Source organism: Oryctolagus cuniculus, chromosome 9 (genome assembly GCF_964237555.1).
Source record: "Oryctolagus cuniculus chromosome 9, mOryCun1.1, whole genome shotgun sequence".
NCBI classification, from domain to species: domain Eukaryota; kingdom Metazoa; phylum Chordata; class Mammalia; order Lagomorpha; family Leporidae; genus Oryctolagus; species Oryctolagus cuniculus.
The window spans coordinates 3,361,745-3,385,560 of NC_091440.1; the positions used below are offsets into that span (position 1 = coordinate 3,361,745).

Below are 23,816 nucleotides of genomic sequence, written 5' to 3' on the forward strand. Positions count from 1 at the left end.
CAAAGACCCACATCACCTATTTAGAGTGTGTTTACATTAATGACATTATGGCTACAGAGTTCAAATACAGAGAATATATGGAAAAAACATAAATCTGTTATACTGGAAGCATAGCAAGTAAGAGCACTGGTATACTTGGGATGAGACGGCAGGCTTACTGCTAACATCAAGAGCTACGCCTGAGGATAGTTAAGCAACTAGATTTTCTCTCCCAAGAAATGTCTCAAAGAACACGTATTCATTTCACCTGGCGGCCCCCAAATCTTCGATGTCACTGCCTTCCCATCCTAAATACCAACCCCCGTGCTCCAGCAACTTCCAGAGGGTTCTGGATTTTCTGGCCACACTGATTATTCCAGCCTCGTCATCATCCATTCTCACACAGTCTCTCTATTTCTACCCAACCAGATATATGCAGAACACACTCTGCTCCTCTTCCCTACAATAGTCCTGATTTGCATGTCCAAATTTAGACCTCCCGGCTGATGAAGTCCTCTGAGGTTTCCAAGGCCCAACTCCACTTCCAGCCTCATGATCTTGCTCTGTCCTTAAAGCATCTTCACCTGTTCTCACTTTAGTAGCGAGTCGCAACCACTCGGAACAGGCAGGTTAAGGACTATCTGCCTTCTTTCATAGCTACAGGAATTCATTTTCAAGTCACTTGGCCACTCAGTGGCAGAGGCAGAATGCAAATTCAGGTACCCAAAGTTCAGTCGAGCTAATTACACTGACTTCCAAGTCAATTTCCCTGTCTTTTAATCAACCAACAAATGGGCTTTAAATGATGATGAAGGCACTCTGATAGGTTATATAGAACCTGGCAGGATGGCCGGCACCGTGGCTCACTAGGCTAATCCTCCGCCTGCAGTGCCGGTACCTTGGGTTTTAATCCTGGTTGGGGCACCGGATTCTGTCCCTGTTGCTCCTCTTCCAGGCCAGCTCTCTGCTGTGGCCCGGGAGGGCAGTGGAGGATGGCCCAAGTGCTTGGGCCCCACACCCACATGGGAGACCAGGAGGAAGCACCTGGATCCTGGCTTTGGATCGGTGCAGTGTGCTGGCCGTAGTGGCCATTTGGGGGGTGAACCAATGGAAGGAAGACTTTTCCCTCTCTCTTACTGTCTAACTCTGCCTGTCAAAAAAAAAAAAATAAAAAAATAAAAACAAAAACAAAAACAAAAAAAACCTGGCAGGATGCACAGGACACAACCTGCTCCCTCAGGGGTTTCCATTCAAGCCGAGCAAGAGGACACAAACGCATGAACAAGTCAATGGACAAAGACGCTCGGACAGGATACAAACATGAAGACATCTCAGGCAGTATTGTATTAACTGACCATGAACTATGCACATGACCCCCGCTGTCAGAACACGGAAGAGACACCATTCATTTAAAGGCGATATGACCATTAGGACATGGGATTCGACCCAGGCACACAACGAGATGAAGGGCCATTTGGCTGTGTGGTATAGGTGATGGTGTCCCCGCTCTGTCCGCACCTTCCAATCCCGTTCGCTGCCCCAAGGTCTGGGAAAGCAGAAGATGGCCCGTGTGTTTGGGCCCCTGCACCTACAGGGGAGACTCAGAAGAAGCTCTTGGGTTGGCCCAGCTCTGGCCATTGTGGCCATTTGCGGAGTGAACCAGCAGATGGAAGACCTCTCTCTGTGTCTGTAACTCTACCTCTCAAATAAGTAAGTAAAATATTTACTTTTAAATAAATATTTTAAATAAAATCTTGATTTTTGCATAATTTCAAGGCACAAACTTTCTGTCTAGACAGAGAACATTGTGAGTGTGTGTCTTTGTAAGGTGCAGCACCCCGATCATCTTCTTGCCTCAAAATCTCTGATAAGCAAAAAGGTACGACTAAGTCCTTAATGGGAAGACAGGAGCAAGCACAATTTTTGCAGTCTTTAAACAGGAGCTAAACTTAGGTAACTCGGCGCCGTGAGTGACCCTGCTCAGCAAGAACAACAGACTACGTGAGGATCCATTAGGCAGGGCCACTCCCCGGGCTGCACACACGCACCAGACATCAGCAGCCCCACACCAGGGAAGTCCATCTCCTGAGCGTTTTCAGCCCAGAATGGGATGAGTGGGTGTCATTCCGTGTCCCCTGGAGTGCTCCTGGCCTGTTCCCTGGAGCGCCTGGCCTCCAGCTCTGGCATGGAGAGTCAGGGAAGATCAGGCACAGGAGGTTTGCAAGGCTCAGCTGGGAGGTAGAGCCCAGTGCTAGGGCTCCCACTCCACTGGCTAGTCTGTCACATGACTCCTCATCACCACGGGAAGCTGGGAAATGTAGTCCAGCCATGTGTTCAAGGAGGGCTCCCACTCCACTGGCTAGTCTCAGTCACATGACTCCTCGTCACCCCAGGGAAGCTGGGAAATGTAGTCCAGCCATGTGCTCAAGGAAAACATCCGATGGAGTGGGCAGCTCCTGCACTGTGACCCTGGGGTCACCTACAGGGCCATGAAGACACAGCCAGGGAAAATCACACGATACAGACGCAACAGAAAGAGAAAACACACTTCAGGAGGGGCTTCGATTAGGAAGGAAAAGAGATAGGACTTGGCCAAGGCAGGCAAAACATGGGAGCACAGTGCTTAAATCAAGCCTTTCCAAAAACAGATGATAAGTCATCTGCAAGAACGTAAAATTAGTGCAAATCCACTCGGGGTTCAACACTGAGGCTTTTTACATCCTTGACCTCACGACTCTTCTTCCCAGTGTCACTCTTCATCTTTTAAGGATCTATTTCTGACAGACAAGAAATGCAAAATTATAGTTTCAAATAATAATGCAATCACAGAAATCAGAGAGCAACCAGGCCTACCGGGTCGTCCGAGGTCTTGAGATAAATTCCTTCATCAGTGTTAGCTTGTTAAATTTCAGCACAATGGGAGTCTTCTTCCTCTTTTAGCTTGGATTCTGCTCTGAAGTGGTCAGAAAATTATGGGGTCCAGGTACCCTGCAGTCTCTCTCCCAACCCTCCGATATCTCGAGCAAGAATAGAGGTCCAACACCTCCCAGTCACAGGAAAGGCGAACATCTGGCTTTACCCACACTCTGAGTGGATCAAAGTCTCCTGATTGTTGAAATGATTTTGAGGGAAGTCATAGCATCATGCAGTCATAACTGACGTTTTACATACAGCCTCTCGCTCTGGTGTATGCCGTTAGCAGTCTTGCTTTTCTAGAGTGGACACTTACGGCCAATATCAATTTCAACTTCACTTAAACATGCTCGGGTGGCCACCGGCAGAGCCACCACTGTGCAGCCCCTGAGGCTGTGGGGCAATGAGGCCGCCGGCCAGGAAGGCTGCCCCAACACCTGCGTGGTTCCCTGGAGCCCAACGGTGCGGCTCAGTGCAGCTTCCATGGCCCGGTGATTCACAGCTGCAAACCACACTCACTCTCTGCACACCACTCTGGTTTCTCCCCATCCTGCTTGCCCTGCTCGACTCTTGCTTGTCTCCTTCTATATTTTTTTTGACAGGCAGAGTGGACAGTGAGAGAGAGAGACAGAAATGTCTTCCTTTGCCATTGGTTCACCCTCCAATGGCTGCCGTGGCTGGCATGCTGCGGCTGGTGCACCGCGCTGATCCGATGGCAGGAGCCAGGTGCTTCTCCTGGTCTCCCATGGGGTGCAGGGCCCAAGCACTTGGGCCATCCTCCACTGCACTCCCTGGCCACAGCAGAGAGCTGGCCTGGAAGAGGGCCAACCGGGACAGAATCCGGCACCCCACTGGGACTAGAACCCGGTGTGCCGGAGCCGCAAGGTGGAGGATTAGCCTAGTGAGCCGTGGTGTCGGCCTCCTTCTATAGTTTTTAAACATTTGAATGTATTATACACATTTTCCTTAAATGTTGCATATCGGTTGCTTTCTCATACTACAATTTAACCTCCATAAGGACAGAGGTTTGGTTGTACACCCAGGTGTCTCTGGTACGTAGATCTGTTCCTGGAAAAAATAGAATCTTGATAAAAATTTGCTGACTAATGAAGGAGATGAACTCCCGAAAATTGAATATCCTGCCATCTGCTCGCCTAGAATTAAGCCTGTAATTAAGCCTATTGTTCTTTTAAGCTGTTTGATACGTTATGTATAAATGCTCGCTTACAACTGTGCCGAGTTACAATCAGTAAGACTATGTATACGTTTTACACGGGCAGTGGAAGGAATCCCCCAGGACTGTTTTCATTGTAGGCAATTTTCAAAGTATATAACTTCAGAAGCCACCACCATATAAAACATGACTTCACATTGATATTCACCGCCACGGATGCCACTCACTGCCGAAGTCATAGGTACCAAGTTTATTGCTGTATTTTTAACATGGTGAATCTGATACATTTAATAATGTTACAAAACATTGTACCAGCTTGTGAAAGCTGCCTGAGGGGTGTTTCCAAGGTGGTGGAACAGGGAGGGAGCTTTCTGCTCTAGCCTAGGGAAAGATAAAGTGGGGAGAGTGAGTCTCAGGGAAGGGTTTGGAGAAAAAGCAGGGGAAAGTCAGGCAAATTCAGGGGACACTGTGGACCTACATGGAGGTTGTAGATGAACAAAGCTCAGGACTCTGGCAGCCGAGAGCCTCAGCACCAGACTGGGAGTGAGACCAGACCACAGCAACCAGGCCACTGGTGATAAAACTGTGGGAACAACCTGGCGTGCGCCTGGTGTGGAGCTCTGTGGGGAACAGTGTTCCTGCCAACCTAGAGGAAAAAAAGGAGGCACGTTTTCCTCTTCCCAATCACCCAGCAGCAGAGTCCTGTAACAAGCTGAGAGAGGGCAGGTGCCACTTTGGACACATGTAACAGCAGCTGGGGTCTGCATGCCCAGCAACTGAGTCTGCCTGGGAGAACTGACAGGGGCTGGGTTCCCATGGCTGTGGGAGCCTTGTGTGCTGGGGCTGTGAAAACACTGTGGCCGGTGTGAGGGCTCAGGGTGTGGCTGGGTCTCTGGGCAGTCCACATGCTCAGGGCTCCCTGATTCCCTAGTGAGGGTCATTGCTGTGGGGTCTGTGCTCACATCAAGGACTGTACGGGTCCTTTGTGTGGTTCTTGTGGGATGTGGGTGAATATTGTACCCACTGGGGCTAGTGCTCAGACACTGGTCTCCTTTGAGGAGAGGGGGTGAGTGAGCGTAAGTTTATGCCAACAGAGTGGAGCAAACCTCCTCTCTGATTAAAAAAAAAGAAAAAACAGATTTACCACGCCCAACTTGAGTGTCCCCCTGGACACTCCCCTCACCCTGGAGTGCAGAACAGAGCTCCCTGACAATACCCAAAATATAGCTCTGGGTATTCACTGAGAGAGTGGACACTCCACTAAACCACAGAGGCATAGTCCAAGGTATGACTAAATAGATGTAGATGCACTGAATTATAAGGCATTGGGCTATTTAAAAGAAATGTTAGTGGATTTAAAGGGAGACATAGACTTTAATACAATAGCAATGGGGGACTTCAATATCCCACTTTCAGCAATGGACAGATTAACTAGACAGAAAATCAACAAGGAACAGGGTTAATCATCACCATAGACCAAATGGACCTAACAGATATCTACAGAACTTTTCATCCTACAGCCGCAGAATACACATTCTTCCTACAAGTGCATGGAACTTTCTCTAGGATTGACCACATGCTAGACCATAAAGCAAGTCTCAGCAAATTAAAAAAAAAACCGAAATTATTCCATGCATCTTCTCAGACCACAGTAGAATGAAGCTGGAAATCAACAACTCAAGAATCTCTAGAACATAGGCAAACACACAGAAACTGAACAACATGATCCTGAACGAACAGTGGGTCATAGAAGAACTCAAAAGAGAAATAAAAAAATTTCTGGAAATGAATGAAGATAACAATACAACATATCAAAACTTATAGGATACAGCAAAAGCAGTGTTAAGAGAAAAGTTTATAGCAATTGTTGCCTACATCAAGAAATTGGAAAGGCACCAAATAAATGAGCTATCAATGCATCTCAAGGACCTAGAAAAATAACAGCAAACCAAACCTAAAACTACTAGGAGAAAATAAATAATTAAAATTAGAGAAGAAATAAACAAAATTGAAACAAAAATACAAAAGATCAGGGAAATGAAGAACTGGGTTTTTGAAAAAAAATGAACAAAATTGAAACACTATTGGCCCAACTAACAAAAAAAAAGATGAAGAAGACCCAAATTAATAAAGTTAGAGATGATAAAGGAAATGTAACAACAGATACCACAGAAATAAAAAGAATCATTAGAAATTACGACAAAGAGCTGTATGCCAACATATCGGGAAACCCAGAAGAAATGGGTAGATTCCTAGACACATACAACCCACGTAAATTGAGCCATGAAGAACAGAAAACCTAAAGAGACCCATAACCAAGATGGAAATTGAATTAGTAATAAAGGCCCTCCCAAAAAAGAAAAGCCCAGGGCCGGATGGATTCACTGCTGAATTCTACCAGACATTTAAAGAAGAACTAACTCCAATTTTTTCTCAAGCTATTCAAAAGAACTGAAATGGAGGGAATCCTCCCAAACTCCTTTTATGAAGCCAGCATCACCTTAATTTCCAAACCTGAAAAAGATACAGCAGAGAAAGAGAAATATAGACCAACATCCCTGATGAACATAAATGCCAACATCCTCAACAAAATACTCCCAATCAAATCCAACAAGACGTCAGAAAGATCATTTCCCCAGACAAAGTGGGATTTATCCCTGGGAGCAGGGATGGTTCAACATTCACAAATCAATCAATGTGATACCCCACATTAACACACTGAAGAACAAAAACCATATGATTATCTCAATAGATGTGAAGAAAGCATTTGATGAAATACAACAACCTTTCATGATGAAAATTTGGGTATAGAAGGAACATCACATAATCAAGGTAATTTATGACAAACCCATGGCCAGTGGCCTATTGAATGGGGAAAAGTTGGAAGCATTCCCATTGAGATCTGGAGCCAAACAAGGATGTCCACTCTCACTGTTGCTATTCAATATAGTCCTGGAAGTTTTAGCCAGAGATATTAGGCAAGAAAAAGAATTCAAAAGGATACACATTGAGAAGGAGAAAGTCAAACGATTCCTATTTTCAGATTACATGATTCTATATATAGGGGATCCAAAGGACTTTACCAAAGACTATTGGAACTCATAGAAGAGTCAGTAAAGTGGCAGGATATAAAATCAATATACAAAATCAACAGCCTTTGTATACACACACAATGCCATGGCTGAGAAAGAACTTCTAAGATCAATCCCATTCACAATAGATACAAAAAAAATCAAATACCTTGGAATAAATTTAACCAAAGATGTCCAAGATCTCTATGATGAGAATTACAAAACATTAAAGAAAGAAATAGAAGAGATATAAAAAATGGAAAAATCTTCCATATTCATGGATTAGAAGAATCAATATCATCAAAATGTCCAAACTGCCTAAAGCAATTTACAGATTCAATGAGATACCTATCAAAATACCAAGGACATCCTTCTCAGAAATAGAAAAAAATGATGTTGAAATTCATATGAAATACGGGAGACCCCTTAAATAGATAAAGCAATCTTATACAACAAAAACAAAGCTGGAGGCATCACAATACCAGATTTTAAGACATACCACAGAACAATTATAATCAAAACAGCCTGGTACTGGTACCAAAACAGATGGATTGACCTATTGAACCTAACAGAAATGCCAGAAATGAACCCAGGCATCTACAACCAACTTATCTTTGACAAAGTAGCTAAAATCAATCCCTGGAGCTAGGAGAGTCCCTTCAAAAAATGGTGCTGGGAAAACTGGTTTCCAATTACAGAAGTAGGAAGCAAGACCCCTACCTTACACCTTACACAAAAATCCACTCAAAATGGATTCAAGACCTAAATCTATAACCCAATACCATAAAATTATTATAGGACATTGAGGAAACCCTGCAAGACATTGGCATAGCCAAAGAATTCTTGGAAAAGACCTCAGAGGCACAGGCAATCTAAGCCAAAATTGACAAATAAAGTTACATCAAATTGAGAAGCTTCTGTACTGCAAAGAAACACTCAGGAAAGTGAGGAGGCAACTGATGAATGGGAGAACTTAATTGTAAACTATGCAACCAATAAAGGTTTAATAACAAGAATCTACAAAGAGATCAAGAAACTCAACAGCAACAAAACAAACAACCCAGTGAAGAAATGGGCAAGGGACTTAAACAGACATTTTTCAAAAGAGGAAATCCAAATGGCCAACAGACACATGAAAAAATGCTCCGGATCACTAGCCACCAGGGAAATCCAAATCAAAACCATAATGAGGTTTCACCTCACTCCAGTAAGAATGGCTCTCATACAGAAATCAACAAACATCAAATGCTGGTGAGGATGTGGGGGAAAAGGTACCCTAATCCACTGTTGGTGAGGATGCAAACTGGTAAAGCCACTATGGAAGACAGTATGGAGATACCTCAGAAATCTGAATACAGACTACCATATGACCCAGCCATCCCACTCCAGGGAATTTACCCAAGGGAAATGAAATCAGCATATGAATTAGTTGTCTGCACCCCCATGTTTATTGCCGCTCAATTCACAAAAGCTAAGACATGGAATCAATCCAAATGTTGATCAACTGAATACCAGATAAAGAAATTATGGGATAAGTACACTATGGAATACTACACAGTGGTAATAAAAAAAAAAGAAATCTTGTTGTTTGCAACAAAATGGAAAACATCATACTTAGTGAAATAAACCAGTCCCAAAAGGACAAACGCAATATGTTCTTTCTGATCTGTGGTAACTAACAGAGCACCTAAAACATATTCTATAGAAGTGGAATTAACACTTTGAGAAGCGATGACTTTGAACAGCCCTTGTCTTGATTGTTGAGAACAATTTTTTTTCACACTACTTGTTTAATTCTTTATTTAGTATAAAGTTAATGATTTGTGTATAAAGTCAACTGAAAATAGATCTTAATGAAAAATAAGAATGGGAGGGTCCGGCGCCATGGCGCACCAGGTTAATCCTCTGCCTGCAGCACCGGCATCCCATATAGGCACCTGTTCTAGTCCTGGTTGTTCCTCTTCCAGGCCAGCTCTCTGCTGTGGCCCGGGAGTGCAGTGGAGGATGCCCAAGTGCTTGGGCCCTGCACCCGCATGGGAGACCAGGAGGAGGCACCTGGCTCTGGCTTCAGATTGGAGTAGCTCCAGCTGCTGCAGCCATTTGGAGAGTGAACCAACTGAAGGAAGACCTCTCTCTCTCTCTCTCTCTCTCTCTCTCTCACTGTCTGTAACTATACCTGTCAAATAAATAAATAAAAATCTTTTAAAAAATGGGAATAGGAGAGGGAGGAGGAAGGGGGTGGGGGTGAGAGGGTGGGTATGGCGGGAAGAATCACCACGTTCCTAAAGTTGTATTTATGAAATGCAGTCTCTTTGTATTTTTCTGGGAAATAGATAAATAAACAGCATTGTATCAGTCTTTTTTTTAATACTTCTGGGGCAGGCACGAGTTCGGCATGTAATGTATTGAACGGTTTGTGTTTGAGACAGGAAAGAGAGGACTATGCAACATTCAGGCACATTCCACAGGCTCAGAAGTCTCTGTCAAAGAGAGCAGTGGATTCCAGGCTCACGGCAACACCACCCCAGGGGCAGCACATTTGATGAGAAGGAAGGAGCTGGCTGCAAGCACGATACCAAAGCATTATCTGGTGGGACACAGATGGCATGGCGAACAGCCCCTTCTGAGGTGCACGTAGTGTTCACAGGTGACAGAAGCCGAGTCACGTGGTACAAAAAGCGTGGAGAAATTGTTATCTGTACAAAAACACGTGGCATACCTTGCTAACTTACACCATTCTAAAAAAATAAAGTCTAGGTAGCTTAAATTCCTAAACTTGAAAATCCAACCTGAACTTAAAAAAAAAAAGGATGTAGGATATATATGTAGTAGGGTAGAAAGACTTTGTTTGCCATTTATTTTAATAAGAAAGGTTTTCTTCAACAGGCTAACAAAAGGATAAGCAAGGATTAATATATTTGCCTGTGTCACACTTTAAACATATTCGGTGGCCGGCGCCGTGGCTCAATAGGCTAATCCTCCGCCTGCGGCGCCGGCGCACCAGGTTCTAGTCCAGGTCGGGATGCCGGATTCTGTCCTGGTTGCCCCTCTTCCAGGCCAGCTCTCTGCTATGGCCCGGGAGTGCAGTGGAGGATGGCCCGAGTAGTTGGGCCCTGCACCCGCATGGGAGACCAGGAGAAGCACCTGGCTCCTGGCTTCGGATCAGCGCTATGTGCCGGCCGCGGCGGCCATTGGAGGGTGAACCAACAGCAAAGGAAGACCTTTCTCTCTGTCTCTCTCTCTCACTGTCCACTCTGCTTGTCAAAAAATAAAAATAAAATAAAAAAATAAACATATTCGGTATAAACACATAAACTGGGATGAGATGCAGTAAGCCCACTCTAGCATAATTCTCCCACTGATTAAAACTTTGGATTAAACAGCAAACATCTGTCAGAGGGACCACGGGAAAGAACAGAACCAAGCAAATTAGGGTAGGAATCAACACACAGGATAATGACACCTTCGGGTTAAAAACAGAAGACAGCAAAGAAACGTCTCCAGGCTCCCACAGACGCAATGCTAAAGGAAGACCCACACTGATGAGGAATCCCCGTGTGGGCACGGAAGGAGGCAACAGGACGCTGAGATCTGTGACTGCCACAACACTTTCCTTCCACGTACGAAGACAGAGAGCGGAGGTTACACACGCCCCGGGAGGCTTCCCCATACGTGCACTGGGGACTCCAGAGAGGTTCCAGTCCAGCGCTGCAGACAAGGGGACCGACGTGGTGGAGGGCACACAGAACACAGGGAGCCCTGTGTGTGCCTCAACCTCTAAAGCAACCAGAAACACGCATAGAGGGACATAGCTAAGATACTAGCAGGTGAATTAGAGCGGAGTTAGGAATATTCAAATAATCCAAAGGAAGCCATCAGAGGAAGGCAGCATAAAAACGCAGGGGGGACAGAAAATGCACAACCAGACACATACATCTAAGCCCAACTGTGCAGCTACATTGAAAAGTGGTGGACAATGGACAGAAATAAACCAGACCCGTGTGTATGGTTCTACAAGAATCCCGTGTGAAATAGAATTATGTGCATTAAGGTAAAGCCTTGGCTGTGGGCATAGCGACACTCAGCTGGGCACTCTGAGGTTCCGACTTTCGTGGCGTGGAGATTATGCCTCGCTGAAGCTGTTTAAAAGGATATAGATGGATAAAAAAAATAGACTTCACAGACGGTGATCAAAGGGGTGACGGAGTGGCTCTATTAAATTTGGATAAGTCGGACTTCCAAAAAAAGGAACACCCTGAATAAAAAGGAAAATTGCATAATGATAGATGGCTCTCGGCAAGAAGCGACGATGACGGTGACTGTATGCTGCTGAACACGGAACTCACACGTGGGGAAGGCAGCACCGATGCGCCGGAGGTGACCAACAGACCTGGCACGCTCACGGCTGGGACATGCACGCTCACGGCTGGGACGTGCGCACTCTTCCTTCAGCCACCGGGAGAAAAAGCAGACAGGAGGTCAGCCAGGACGAAGGCCTGCATGCCACTCATCCCCGTGACCCCGCTGGACCTTCCGCAGGTCCCAGCTGCACACAGCGGGACGCGCGTCTTCCCAGGTGCACCTGGAACCTCCACCAAGGCAGCCACACCCTGGGCCTCACAGCAAATCGCAGGAACCTAAATCAGGCCAAGTGTTTCCTTGGGTCAGAACGGACTCAAATGAGAAATCAGAAATAGATGTCTGGGAAATCCCCTAGGATCTGGAAAGTAAACAGCGTAGTCAAGGGGAGAGTCTCGGGCAATTATTAGAGATTTTGAACTGAATGAAAATGCAAACAATTTGTGTCCAGCCTTGCCTGCATAGAGCTAATCCAGTTTTCATATGGAAATTTATATCATCAAATACATTTATTAGGAAAAAGGCACATCTCAAATAAATGATCTATGCTACTAAGAACCACCCCTCAAAAAAGAAAATCAAAGCCAAAGCAAACAAGAAATAATAAACAGCCAACCAATCAACCACACAGAGAAAATCAATGCGACCCTAAGCTAATCTGAAAAAGAACTGAGAAAGCTGATACGATTCTAGGTACACAGGCCAAGACAAAACGGGCAAAGTAAATGCCGCTCCCAGGACTGGCAAGGGGTCCTTCACAGACTACCGGAGGGCTGCCACAGGCACCAGTTAGGAACAGAGGACAGACGACAGTCCAGACGAGCAGGTGGAAACCTCCATGGACACCAGGACGATGCAGAGTGAAACCACAGTGAGACCCTCGTCACACTGTTCACACCGGCACAGAGACGGGGCGCGGTAGTAAACCGAGCGATCCCTGGGGCAACGGGCACCCTCGCTGCCTTCTAGAGAGGTGCGCCTCGAAACTGACTTCGCCTTTCTGGGGAGTCATTTTTTTTTAAGATTTATTTATTTATTAAAAATGCAGAATTACAGATAGAGGAAGTGACACACACACACACACACACACACACACACTCTTTCATCTGCTGGTTCATTCCCAAAAAATGGTTGCAACCTCCAGGGCTGGGCCAGGCTGAAAGCAGGAGCCAGGAGCTTCCTCCAGGTCTCCCACGTGGGTGCAGGGGCCCAAGCACTTGGGCCATCTTCCACTGCTTTCCCAGGCCACAGCAGAGAGCTGGATCAGAAGTGTCGCAGCCAGGACTCAAACCAGTGCCCACATGAGATGCTGGCATTGCAGGTGGTGACTTAACCTGCGATTCCACAGCGCCAGCCCCAGGCAGTAATTTAGCAGGAAGTAATACAGCTGAAAAACACTCAGAGGCAAAGCACTTCCATTTCTTGGAGCAATTTTTCGTTTGCTTTTGGCAATTATGAGTCATTTTCAGTGATGTTCACAGTAGCATTGCTTTCAACAGTGGTAACTTGGAAACTTGTGTTGTTAAATTTTTATTTGTATATGCATTTGAAGGAGAGACATTCACACACTGAGACACACACACACACACACACACACACAGAGAGAGAGAGAGAGAGAGAGAGAATCTGCTGTCCACTAGTTCACTTCCCAAATGCCTACAGCATTCCGGGGCGGGGCTGGACCAGGCTGAAGCCAGGAGGGGCTTGACTGCTGACGCCGGAGTGCACAGCAACAGGAAGCTGGAACTTGGGAGCGGAACCGGTAGTTGAGCCCTGGCACTTCGATACGGGGACGGTCATCTCCAGCAACGTCCTGACCACAGCCTCACACACCTGCCCCAGAAACTATTTTGCATAGAAGCTTCGCACTCCACCTTGTCAAGCTGCAAACGTGTTCTTAAGAAATGTCCTGCTCATGTTGATGGAAACCTGGCTGCTGCTTCAGGGAGATGTTTCAGAAGGAGGCGGGTCGTCTGCACCCCAACGGGGAGGAGGGGCAGGCAGGCTGCTGCAGAGGTTACCGGGGCACCAGTACCAAGTCATGCTCACGAGAACTTGGGCTCAGGCCCGTGGCTGGGGGGACTTTCGGTTCTCCAGTGAAAGTTCTTGTGTAAGCTGTGCCTGAGGTCTGAGCGTCACTCCTCTCTCTGCAGCCTTCACAGAACTACCTTCCCTGGGGACCACACCACACACAGGAAGGAGGGATACCCACAAGCAAACCCCAGCTGCCCTGCGCCCACATGGAAGAAGACACGTGTGGCTACCTGAGGTGCAGCTGCCCCCGAGACCAGCGGTGGCCAGGTAGGGTGACCCCTATCTTCAGGACACGTTTGTGTTGCTGATGTCCTTCCTGTCCCCACTGGCTCACTCCCCAGGAGCTTGTTGAAGGAGGACGGGTGGGATGCGGCTGTCAGCAGGTGGGAATGTGTCATCTGTACTGTCCCTTAGAACGGTCCTCTCGGCCCCAAGGCTTTCCCATGCCACCTGGAGCCCATACTCAATAAAACAACAGAGCAACATGTATCTAAATGGAAAAAAAAAACCACCTAAATCACACCACCAACAAAAACCTTTGCAGAATGATCTGTGAGGGGTTGTGACATCCATTGACACATCAGATGTGTGGCTGTTAACCACAGGAGCCCTGTGATATGTGGATACACCATTCCCAGTGCCGGTGTGGGTCAGGACCATGTACCCACCAGGAAGAGGGTTCCCTCCTGGTGTGGTAGGCAGGCATGAGATAGAGAACTGGAATGTTTCTCGCTCTGAAAAAATAGTTCTGAAGCAATTATGGCAAAATGTTAAAGTTTATTGAAGTTGTGTGTCTCACTAATCACTGTGCTTTTTGCCCTGAGTTTATAATACTCCCTAATAAAATATTTCTCTTTTTTTTTTTTTTGACAGGCAGAGTGGACAGTGAGTGAGAGAGAGAGAGAAAGGTCTTCCCCTTCCGTTGGTTCACTCCCCAAATGGCTGCTACGGCTGGCATGCTGCGCCAATCTGAAGCCAGGAGCCAGGCACTTCCTCCCGGTCTCCCATGCAGGTTCAGGGCCCAAGCACTTGGGCCATCCTCCACTGCCTTCCGGGGCCACAGCAGAGAGCTGGACTGGAAGAGGAGCAACCGGGACAGAATCTGGCGCCCCGACTGGGACTAGAACCTGGAGTGCCGGTGCCACAGGTGGAGGATTAGCCTACTGAGCTGTGGTGCCGGCCCTAATAAAATATTTCTTAAAAACCACACCAGATAGACGTGATCGATATGTGTGGGGTGCTATTTGTTCAATCGAGTCTCTTGAACATTCTGTTACAGTCAGAGCGAGGGGTCCCTGAACAAAGAGGGGAAGTGGCACGGTTATAGTGGGGGGCATTTTTTTTGTACCTATGAAATTCCAAATTCCAGGCAATGTGCTGGCATGCTTCATATAGTCTCCATAAACAATCTGAAAAGGTAACGACCATTCTCCATACCTGTAGGTTACGTAATAGTTTTGGCATTCATATCTGGTTCTTTTCTTCTTTCCATGAATCTAAATGCCTTACTTTCGCTCCAGTTTAGGTTAACTAGAATTCAGACTCAACTGCATGGCCGCTCCCCGCTGCACAGTGGTGTCCCAGGGGTAGACGACCACTGTGAAAGTGAGACTGCAGAAATGCGAGATCTTTTCTCCTCCTTAACACACAGTTCCTGCTCTGATTTCTCACTGATACGTCCTACAACTGAATTCACTTCAGGTAGTAAACAGGCCCTGCTTGAGCTAGAGAAGCACTATACATTAAACATATTTAGGGTGTACAGTGCAATTTTACGGTGGACAAGGACTATAAATCCAGGATCTGTTTTTGTTTTCCGAGTTTCTGTTTATCTACACAGGACCTGACCTTTTCCTGTTGAAAATTCTGCCATTTCATTCTCGCCATCAAATTAATTTACTGCCTTCACTTCTTGCCCATAACATGGACGTCACAAGCAGTGAACACGATTCCCTGAGACCTCAGCTGTAAGTCTGTACTAAGGAGCTTTCTCCGCAACGTTTCCTTTCTCTGCAGCTCACAGATGAGCACGTGGAAGGGCTACTGGACTTCTGTCCCCCGAATCTGCTTCAGAATTCTCCGTTAATAATTGAAATATTGTGTCGACATGTCATTGTTCTATCTAACACACGGATTATTTGGAGTCTTTGCTATAGCACAGTTTGAGCCATCCTTATGACAAGTAAAATAAGTAGAAAAGAAGGCACTGGACGTGTTAGTGCCCTGCGACTCTGAATTCTGTTGACATGTGCCATTACTGAAAGCTTTCTTTGACGGTTCAGCAAAAGGAAGCCATGTCCAAGCTGACTCTTGATGTGGAGCGACTGTGTGTTGATTATATTACGGCTTCCTCGGCAGCTATGTGGGGTGTGGGCTGGGTTTACATTAAGGTCTTGGGGGCTGGGTCACCACTATTTTATCAGAGAACATCAATGACATTGTACCATGAGTTTGTGAATATGACCAATGCTTGTAACTTTTTCTATTGTTTAGAAGTAAAAGAATACTTTTTTTTTTTGACAGGCAGAGTGGACAGTGAGAGAGAGAGAGACAGAGAGAAAGGTCTTCCTTTGCTGTTGGTTCACCCTCCAATGGCCGCTGCGGTTGGTGTGCTGAGGCCGGCACACCGCGCTGATCCGATGGCAGGAGCCAGGAGCCAGGTGCTTCTCCTGGTCTCCCATGCAGGTGCAGGGCCCAAGCACTTGGGCCATCCTCCTCTGTACTCCCGGGCCACAGCAGAGAGCTGGCCTGGAAGAGGGGCAACCGGGACAGAATCCGGTGCCCCGACTGGGACTAGAACCCGGTGTGCCGGCGCCGCAGGTGGAGGATTAGCCTATTGAGCCGCGGCGCCGGCAAGAATACTTTATAAAGTTAGGCAAGGACTATGAAAAATGCCCATAAGGTTGGGAAAGATCAAAAAAACACTTCCTATTGCTGGAGAAGAGACAGCAAGGATGCAAAGCGAGGTGGCGTGGGAACCTAAACAGGCTGTCTTCAAGGGAAGAAAGCGAACACCCCGGTTTGCGCTGTCACGCGTGGACCCCACGCAGCTCCGTCCCCAGCAGTTTCTGCACTGAGGCCAAGCTCTGTGTGATCTGCTCTGTCCTATCCTGCGGCCCTCCTGTCCTCAGGACCCCCTGCGGCTCCCACCCTTGGGCTCTCTTTACAATCCAGGGGCTTCCAGCAGAAGGTTGGGGTCACAGCAAAACAAAAACAAAACGCAGGTGCCAGGAGGCCCCGCGCCCTGACAGGCGCTCTCTGTGTCACTCACTGCTGAGCCTGCAGCCCCGCGTCACGCCACGCTGCACACACTCAAACACTCCAGTCTCCTAACAAGCTACGTGGGGCAGGGTCCTGTGGCTTTTACAGAAGCTAATTTTGCAACCAGTTCACGATGTTTGTGTGACCTCTGAAATTCCACGTTTGAGCCTGGGAAGGGCCACGAAGCCCCTCCGGCGTCAGCACACGGCGTTCCAGGATGTCACCCATTCTATGCTGGGTGTATCTGTGCCCAGTGCACAAGGGAGGTCATGCACGTTTTAGTGTGGTTCACAGCACGCTCCCACCATTCCAGATACGGCTGGACACCCCAGACTTGCGCTAGCTCCAAATGTTGTAAGCGAAATCCATTTTTCCTACTTTTAAGTAAAGCCGTTCTATTTTGCAAATTCATAAAATCACAATGGAGTTGGACCTAAACTGTGCTCTCTGTATTCTTCATCTCGAAGAACCAAACAACCACTGGGTGCTGAGTCTCCACCCCTGTTAGAATACGTTATGCCTTCTATCTCTATTAGGAACTGGTAAAAGAATTTGTGAGCTGAGTGTCAAATACCTCTTCGGATGTACAATGAACTTAATGCAGGACAGCAATGCAATGAGATGTGGATGTCGGTCAAAATTCCTACTTGCAAGCAGCAGAAACCAATCCTGGGCCTCTCGAGCAGGTGCAGGCTCTACCGGCAGGCCAGAGAAGGTCAAGAGGTTACAAGAATGGTCTGGTGGACGGGCGGGAGAGGAGCAGAAGCCCCGCCCTCACTTGCTGCTGCCAGGTGTCGCCCTGTGCCACCACACGCATGCTCTCCTTCCTGCCACAGTTTCTCACGCCCTCTCCAAGGTAGGTGGGTTGACCAAGCCCCTCTCTCAGACCATCTGGGGAGGAGGAGAAGCCAGCGCACCTCTTGGATTTTCACCGCAGTGGCTGAAAAACTTACCCGTAGGCCAGGCAGCCAACAATCCGAATCACAAACGTCCTCTGTGGCTGCCTGGGCTTTTATCCTGAACCAAAAATTCCTAAAGTTCAATGAGAAGGCTGTCTGACTCCTGCAGCCCCTTTAATGGGTCGAGGCAGGCTCATCTCAGACACAGGATGGAGGACCTTGGCACCCACCCCAACTGTGGACGCGGTAAAGGTCTGGCACAGAACTTGGGAAGTCACTAAATCCACCTCCTCTTTTTGACAACCACCACCAGAGAACCCGAGGGGCACAGAGACTGAACCAGACAGGCCGAGAGCGTAGCTCGCTGCTTTACCCCCAGATGACTGCGATAGCCGGAGCTGGGCCGGAGTTGAGGCCAGGAGTCGGGAATGCAGTGTGGGTATCCCACGTGGGCGGCTGGGATGCGATTACTTGAGTCACCGCCTGCCGCCCCTGAGGTCTGCACTGGCTGGCGTCGGCAGCTGGTGCTGGGTGCTCACTCCGATACTGAGATGGGAGCAAACACCCGCCCCGTTTACTTTTCTTCCTCTACAACAACACGCTGTGCATTTTATCTTCCTTAAAAGGATTTCATGACTAATGATGCTGATTAAAACAGAGACATCCTCAAAGAGGAATTCAGTTTAGTCAACATTCAAGGCTGCAGCCACGGGGCCCTGAGTCCGGGGCCTGTTTTATGGGATTTCTGCTGCATTGCATTAGTGGAAAATCTACGATGCGGTCTGCCTGTGTGTGTGCAGACTTCCCCCCGTGAATGTCACGCGGGAGATAAATTCTGGAAGACTTGTGGCCGTTAAATGCATAGTTTCACATAACTCTTACGGCTTCTCAACAGTGAGGAATCTGCCTCGCCAAGCGAGGGCCCACAATCTGTATGGAAAGAGTCTGGTTTTCTGTCTCCTTGGAAATAAAACGTGCGGCAAGATGGCTGGCGGCGGCGGCTTCATCGGAGCTGCCTGGATTTGAAAACAGGGAGTGGAAAAGGCTTTCCCGTCTCCCTTTGCTTCTGAGCCAAACCCAGGAGCGATCAGAGGGAGACTCACCGAGCTGCCTGTTTTATGCAGCTTTGTTCCAAATGCCCTTGCCCTCTAGGAGACACTGGGCAGCGGAGGTGCAGGGAAGGGGGTCTGACGGCCCCTTGTGCTAAGGGATAGGGGTCAGCCCCAAAACAGAACCCACGCTGGCATTCAGAACCAGCAGCTCCCCTGGGTCCAGAGCTGGCGGCAGAGCAGCCGTGTCTCCCAGGAAGAGAGGGCAGCTCAGGGCGATCCATTTCTGCAACCAGCCGGCGTGTCCTGTTCCACTGTCGCCGTCAGTGCAATGGACCTCAGCAGAAATTTCTACTGTAAGATTTACTTATCAGACTAACACTATTGATTTTCCCCCACTGCCTCGTCAGTGGTTTTTAGAAAACTCTCTGCTGATGACGAGGCTGCGCCTACGTAACACCAGACACGTGGATGAAAGCGAGTGGTGGGGTGAGCTGGACGGCTGATTGCAGGGGACACCTGGGGACGTGGCTGAGCTCCATTTAGGTTGTTATATGGATGTCTGACATAATACAAATTATACTGAAACGATCTATAAAATAAGAATCCTGTTGTTAAAGCAATAATCTCTGAATATATTGTCTTTACAATGATGGGTTTGTATATCATTTTGAATGCAATGCTATATTTTTTGAAGAGAATTAGTAAAAGTAGCAAATTAAAATTCATCATAGAAAGAAAGCACTCAATTATAAAAAATATCTTTCTTTCTAAAAACACTGGTGGTTTTCTCTCGGAATGATCACCTTCTTTACTTTGGCCAAATTAAGGCTTTATGGGAAATCAGGCGGTCTCATTTAGATTTTACGGTGCTGTCATTGTATTGTATTTTAAAGGAATCTGAATGACATGCACTCTGAAGGCAGGAATTCAGAGACAGTGACTGGCATGCCATAAAACCTGCAGGTGCTTCACGCAATTTAGCTCCATGGTCTGATCACCAGCAGTCTTCCTGTGTGGGCTCAGATGCGGAAAGCACACCAACATCGTTTAGCAGGTTTGATAGCATTGTCACCTGACGGCGATTCTAAAGTCCCACAACATAAATTATGTCTGAAATATTCCATTAAAAATGATGTATTAATTTCTAGTTGTTTTGAATATTCCTTTAAAAAAAAAACAAGCAGAAAATTGCAGTTAGCAGAGACAAAGGAGATAGAAGAACCGGAAGTTGAAGACACCCAGCACGGGTGAGAGTAACCGTGTTGCGGGTGCAGGAGGCGAACGCCTTGGTTGCCACTCAGCGAATGTCTCATAATTTCCTTGTTTCTACTGCGTCTGGGAACACAGTTACCTGCGTGGTGTGACTCTCCCGGTGCCTCTGGAATGAGCGTATCGCCGTGTTGCTCACAGACAACCTGGAGAACCCGTCGTCTTCGGATAAACCTGTGGAGGTCAAAGAAATCAGGAGTGAGGCAGTGTCTCCTTGCCCCCTTCGTACTTCTTGTAAGGGACTAAAACCCGGCATCATCACCTGCTGACCTGATCATCAGTGCATACTGAGTACTCTACTTGGCACTGAAACCCAGGGATACGAAACACAGGTGCAGTTCCACTTAGCAGGAGAGGAATCTCCTGGCAGGAGGGATGAGATAATGGAGATAACTGTCGTGGCAGCAGGAAAGTTGGCCAGGAAGCGTTGGACGGGGGAAGGGAAGGTGCTCCTGAGGGATGAAGCACTCAGGTTGTGACAGAGGGCAGGGCGGCAGCGAGGCAGAGAAAGGGTGAAAAGCTGGAGGACGTAACCAGGTCTCTGTGTTGGGTAAATCCCACTGTGGGTATTCCATTCTGCACAAGAGGGAGGGAGGTGATTGGCTGAGCTTCCAGGAGGAAAGGTTGGGGATGCGCCCATTCACAAAACATCAGTTCACAACCGTGAGTTAATTAATATGCAATAGGAAAAATCGTGGGCTCAGGAAGTCCACCCGCTCCCACCCCAATAATACAGAAGCACTCAAGGATTTTTATCAGTGATCCTTCAACCTCAGCGCTACGGGCACCTCGGGCGGGGGGTTCTTCGTGGTGGGGGTCACTGTGCTTTGCAAGACATTGAGCATAGTCCCTGCCATCCACCCACTGGACGCCAGCTGCGCCCCCGATCACGACAACCCAGAAGGTGCCCAGGTGCCGCCACGTGTCCCCTAGGGAGCACAGCCATTCCCCGACAACGGCGGAGAACCTCTGTGCCGGATGTGTCTTGTACCGGCACAAGGGACTTGACAAATGAACACCAACAGAGAGAGGAGAAATCGCCAGCCAGGGGAATGACTTCAACCTGGAGAAATGCAAATGCCGAGCGCTTGCCACTCCCACTCGAGAGCAAAAGTAACTAGCACAGCGTCGTTGATTAAGCACATACAAGATTCCTAAATTAAAAATCATTAGCAAATCACAGCACATTTTTTCCAATCATAGGACAGCCAGTTCCTCGGGGAAGTTCACACAATCCTGTCCACACACAGCAAGGCCTGCCAAGTGATCTTCCAGCTCAGCACCAGGGGCTAACTTCATCGAGACTGGGCGGACTGCTGCTCAGGACTGGTCTCTGCCATGAGCAAAAGCCACAGTCGTGGGGGGCAGGCGGGGACGCTGGGCTGACGCGCTGCGGCAGCACCCTGCAGGGAAGGCTGGAGCCACGCAGGTGGTGGCAAAGCAGCCGGAATTCAAACAGGTAGAAGGCAGCCTGAATCATCCAGGATCAGCACAAGGCAACGAGACCAGCAGAGAGCTGGCCAAAAAACCAAACATAACAGAACGTCTCCACGAATCCCGGCACCGCAAGAAGCTTAGGAGTGGAGAAGGACGGGTGGCAGGAGAGGCAGGCGGCTGATGGACAAGCAGGACGAGCAGCTGGGCCACCGGACAGGCCGCCTCCTGAGACGGGGGAAGAGAACGGTGACTTGCTTTTTCCAAAACTAAATGACACGGTAGACGTTTGCTGTCAGAATCCGAACAGAAACTCCGTGTAGATGATAAGGGCACAAACTCAGCACAAAATCAATAGCATCACGTGCATTACACAAGGTCAATTAGGTATAGTTCAGCAATATTGACGGACAGCTTCTGAATATGGCCCTGGGAAATACACTGGGGAGTGAAGCGACACCCCCATCCTCCAGGGGCTTCTAATTTAATGACAATGACCCCTGACCCGAACACAACAGAGTGAGTTCAGGGTTAAACAGAGCCAGGCACGAAACAGGAACTCGGAGACAGTGTGGATTACTCTGACGGAAGGCTCAGAAGACACTTCACGGAGGTGTTGCCAAAGGATCGGAGCCTTCGAGGCCGAGAAGCATTGTGCAAGATGAGGAGGGCTGGCGAGGGCACACCCGATGGAAAGCAGGCAGGCACGGCAATGGGACGCCAGGCTGCTGCACGTCCAGGTGGATGGAGACGCGGGGGAAGGCATGGGAGGGAGGCAGGCCAGATGGCAGCGTGCTCCTCAGAAGGTTTCATAGAAACATGACCGCGTGGGGAGCGAACTGGAGAGATAGGGCCCTCATTATCCTAGCAGTGAATTAAGAGGCATCTCACACCCCTGCACTAAAGAAATCACCAGTCCCAGAAGCTGTGGAGGACCTCAGCTGAGAGGGACACATGGCACACGTGAGGCAGGTGGCTATGCAGAGGGCAACCAGGAGCCAGCACTGGGGGAGGGAGGGAGCAGGGGAGGGGGCTGCAGAGGCCTCTGTGACAATGTCAATGTCCTCCCCCCCAGTGCAGGAGGAGCTGACAAAGCCACTAGGACCGAGTGGTGGAACTGGGACTGGTGGAAGGAATCCTCCAGGCTCAGCCACGCTTACCACGGCCAGCACACCAAGGCAGTGTGGTCTGGGGGCAGCACAGGGACAGCCTGAACGAGGCAAGGCTGCCAGGAGGCTGCATGGCAGGGCTTCTGTGCATCCATTTCTCGGCCAACACGATACTTTATTGCTGCCACGTTAAAAGGCCAATTATCTAACGACACATTGCACCAAAGGCACAAACCATGAAGGAAAAACTGGATTGATGTCTCTGTGAGATACATGAGAAATGCATGTTAGAAATATCACAAAGATAAAATGCAAATCTAAAAAGAACAACATAGAACATTTATTTACAGCAATTAAAAGTCTTACGGGGCCTGTGCTGTGGCACAGTAGGTTAAAGTCCTAGCCTGCAGCGCCGGCATCCCAGATGGGCATTGGTTGAGTCCTGGCTGCTCCACTTCCAATCCAGTTTCTTTTATTTATTTATTTATTTATTTATTTATTTATTTATTTATTTATTTTTGACAGCAGAGTTAGCAGTGAGAGAGAAAGAGAGATAGAGAAAAAGATCTTCCTTTTTCCATTGGTTCACCCCCCAAGTGACCACTATGGCCAGCGCTCTATGCTGATCCAAAGCCAGGAACCAGGTGCTTCCTCCTGGTCTCCCATGCAGGTGCAGGGCCCAAGGACTTGGGCCATCCTCTACTGCACTCCCGGGCCACAGCAGAGAGCTGGCCTGGAAGAGGAGCAACCAGGACAGAATCCAGCACCCTGACCGGGAATAGAACCTGGTGTGCCGGCGCTGCAGGCGGAGGATTAGCCTATTGAGCCACAGCGCCGGCTCAATCCAGTTTCTTGCCAATGCACCTGGGAAAGCAGTGGAAAATGGCCCAAGGCCTTGGGCCCCTTCACTCATGTGAGAGACCCGGAAGAAGCTCCTGGCTCTTGGCTTTGTATCAGCTCAGTTCCAGCCATTGCAGCCATTTAGGGAGTGAACCAGAGGATGGAAGACCTCTCTCTCTCTCTCTCTCTCTCTCTCTCTCTCTCTCTGTCTCCACCTCTCTCTGTAACTCTCAAATACTAGATAATATAAGTAATATAAATATTATAAATATGAAATAAATACTAGACAAGTTTTTTTAAAAAAAGCCTTAAAATATCCTCCAAGACAAAATAAAGGACCTACCCTCAGATTTTTAAAAATGGTTGAAGAATAAATAAAGAGAATCAAGGAGACCCAGGTTAAACAGCCAGCACATAATAAG

General features: G+C 47.9%; 1 protein-coding gene across 7 annotated transcripts in view; it reads right to left on the bottom strand.

Moving 5' to 3' along the window:
• MYO16 (myosin XVI) overlaps positions 1-23,816 on the bottom strand; it is a 697,134-nt gene that overhangs the window by 13,110 nt on the left and 660,208 nt on the right. For all 7 annotated transcript variants that reach the window (XM_070048580.1, XM_051849982.2, XM_051849978.2 and 4 more), the window contains one exon: positions 20,094-20,185. In XM_070048580.1, the coding sequence (XP_069904681.1) occupies positions 20,094-20,185 (92 nt within the window). The remainder of the gene's footprint in view (positions 1-20,093; positions 20,186-23,816) is intronic.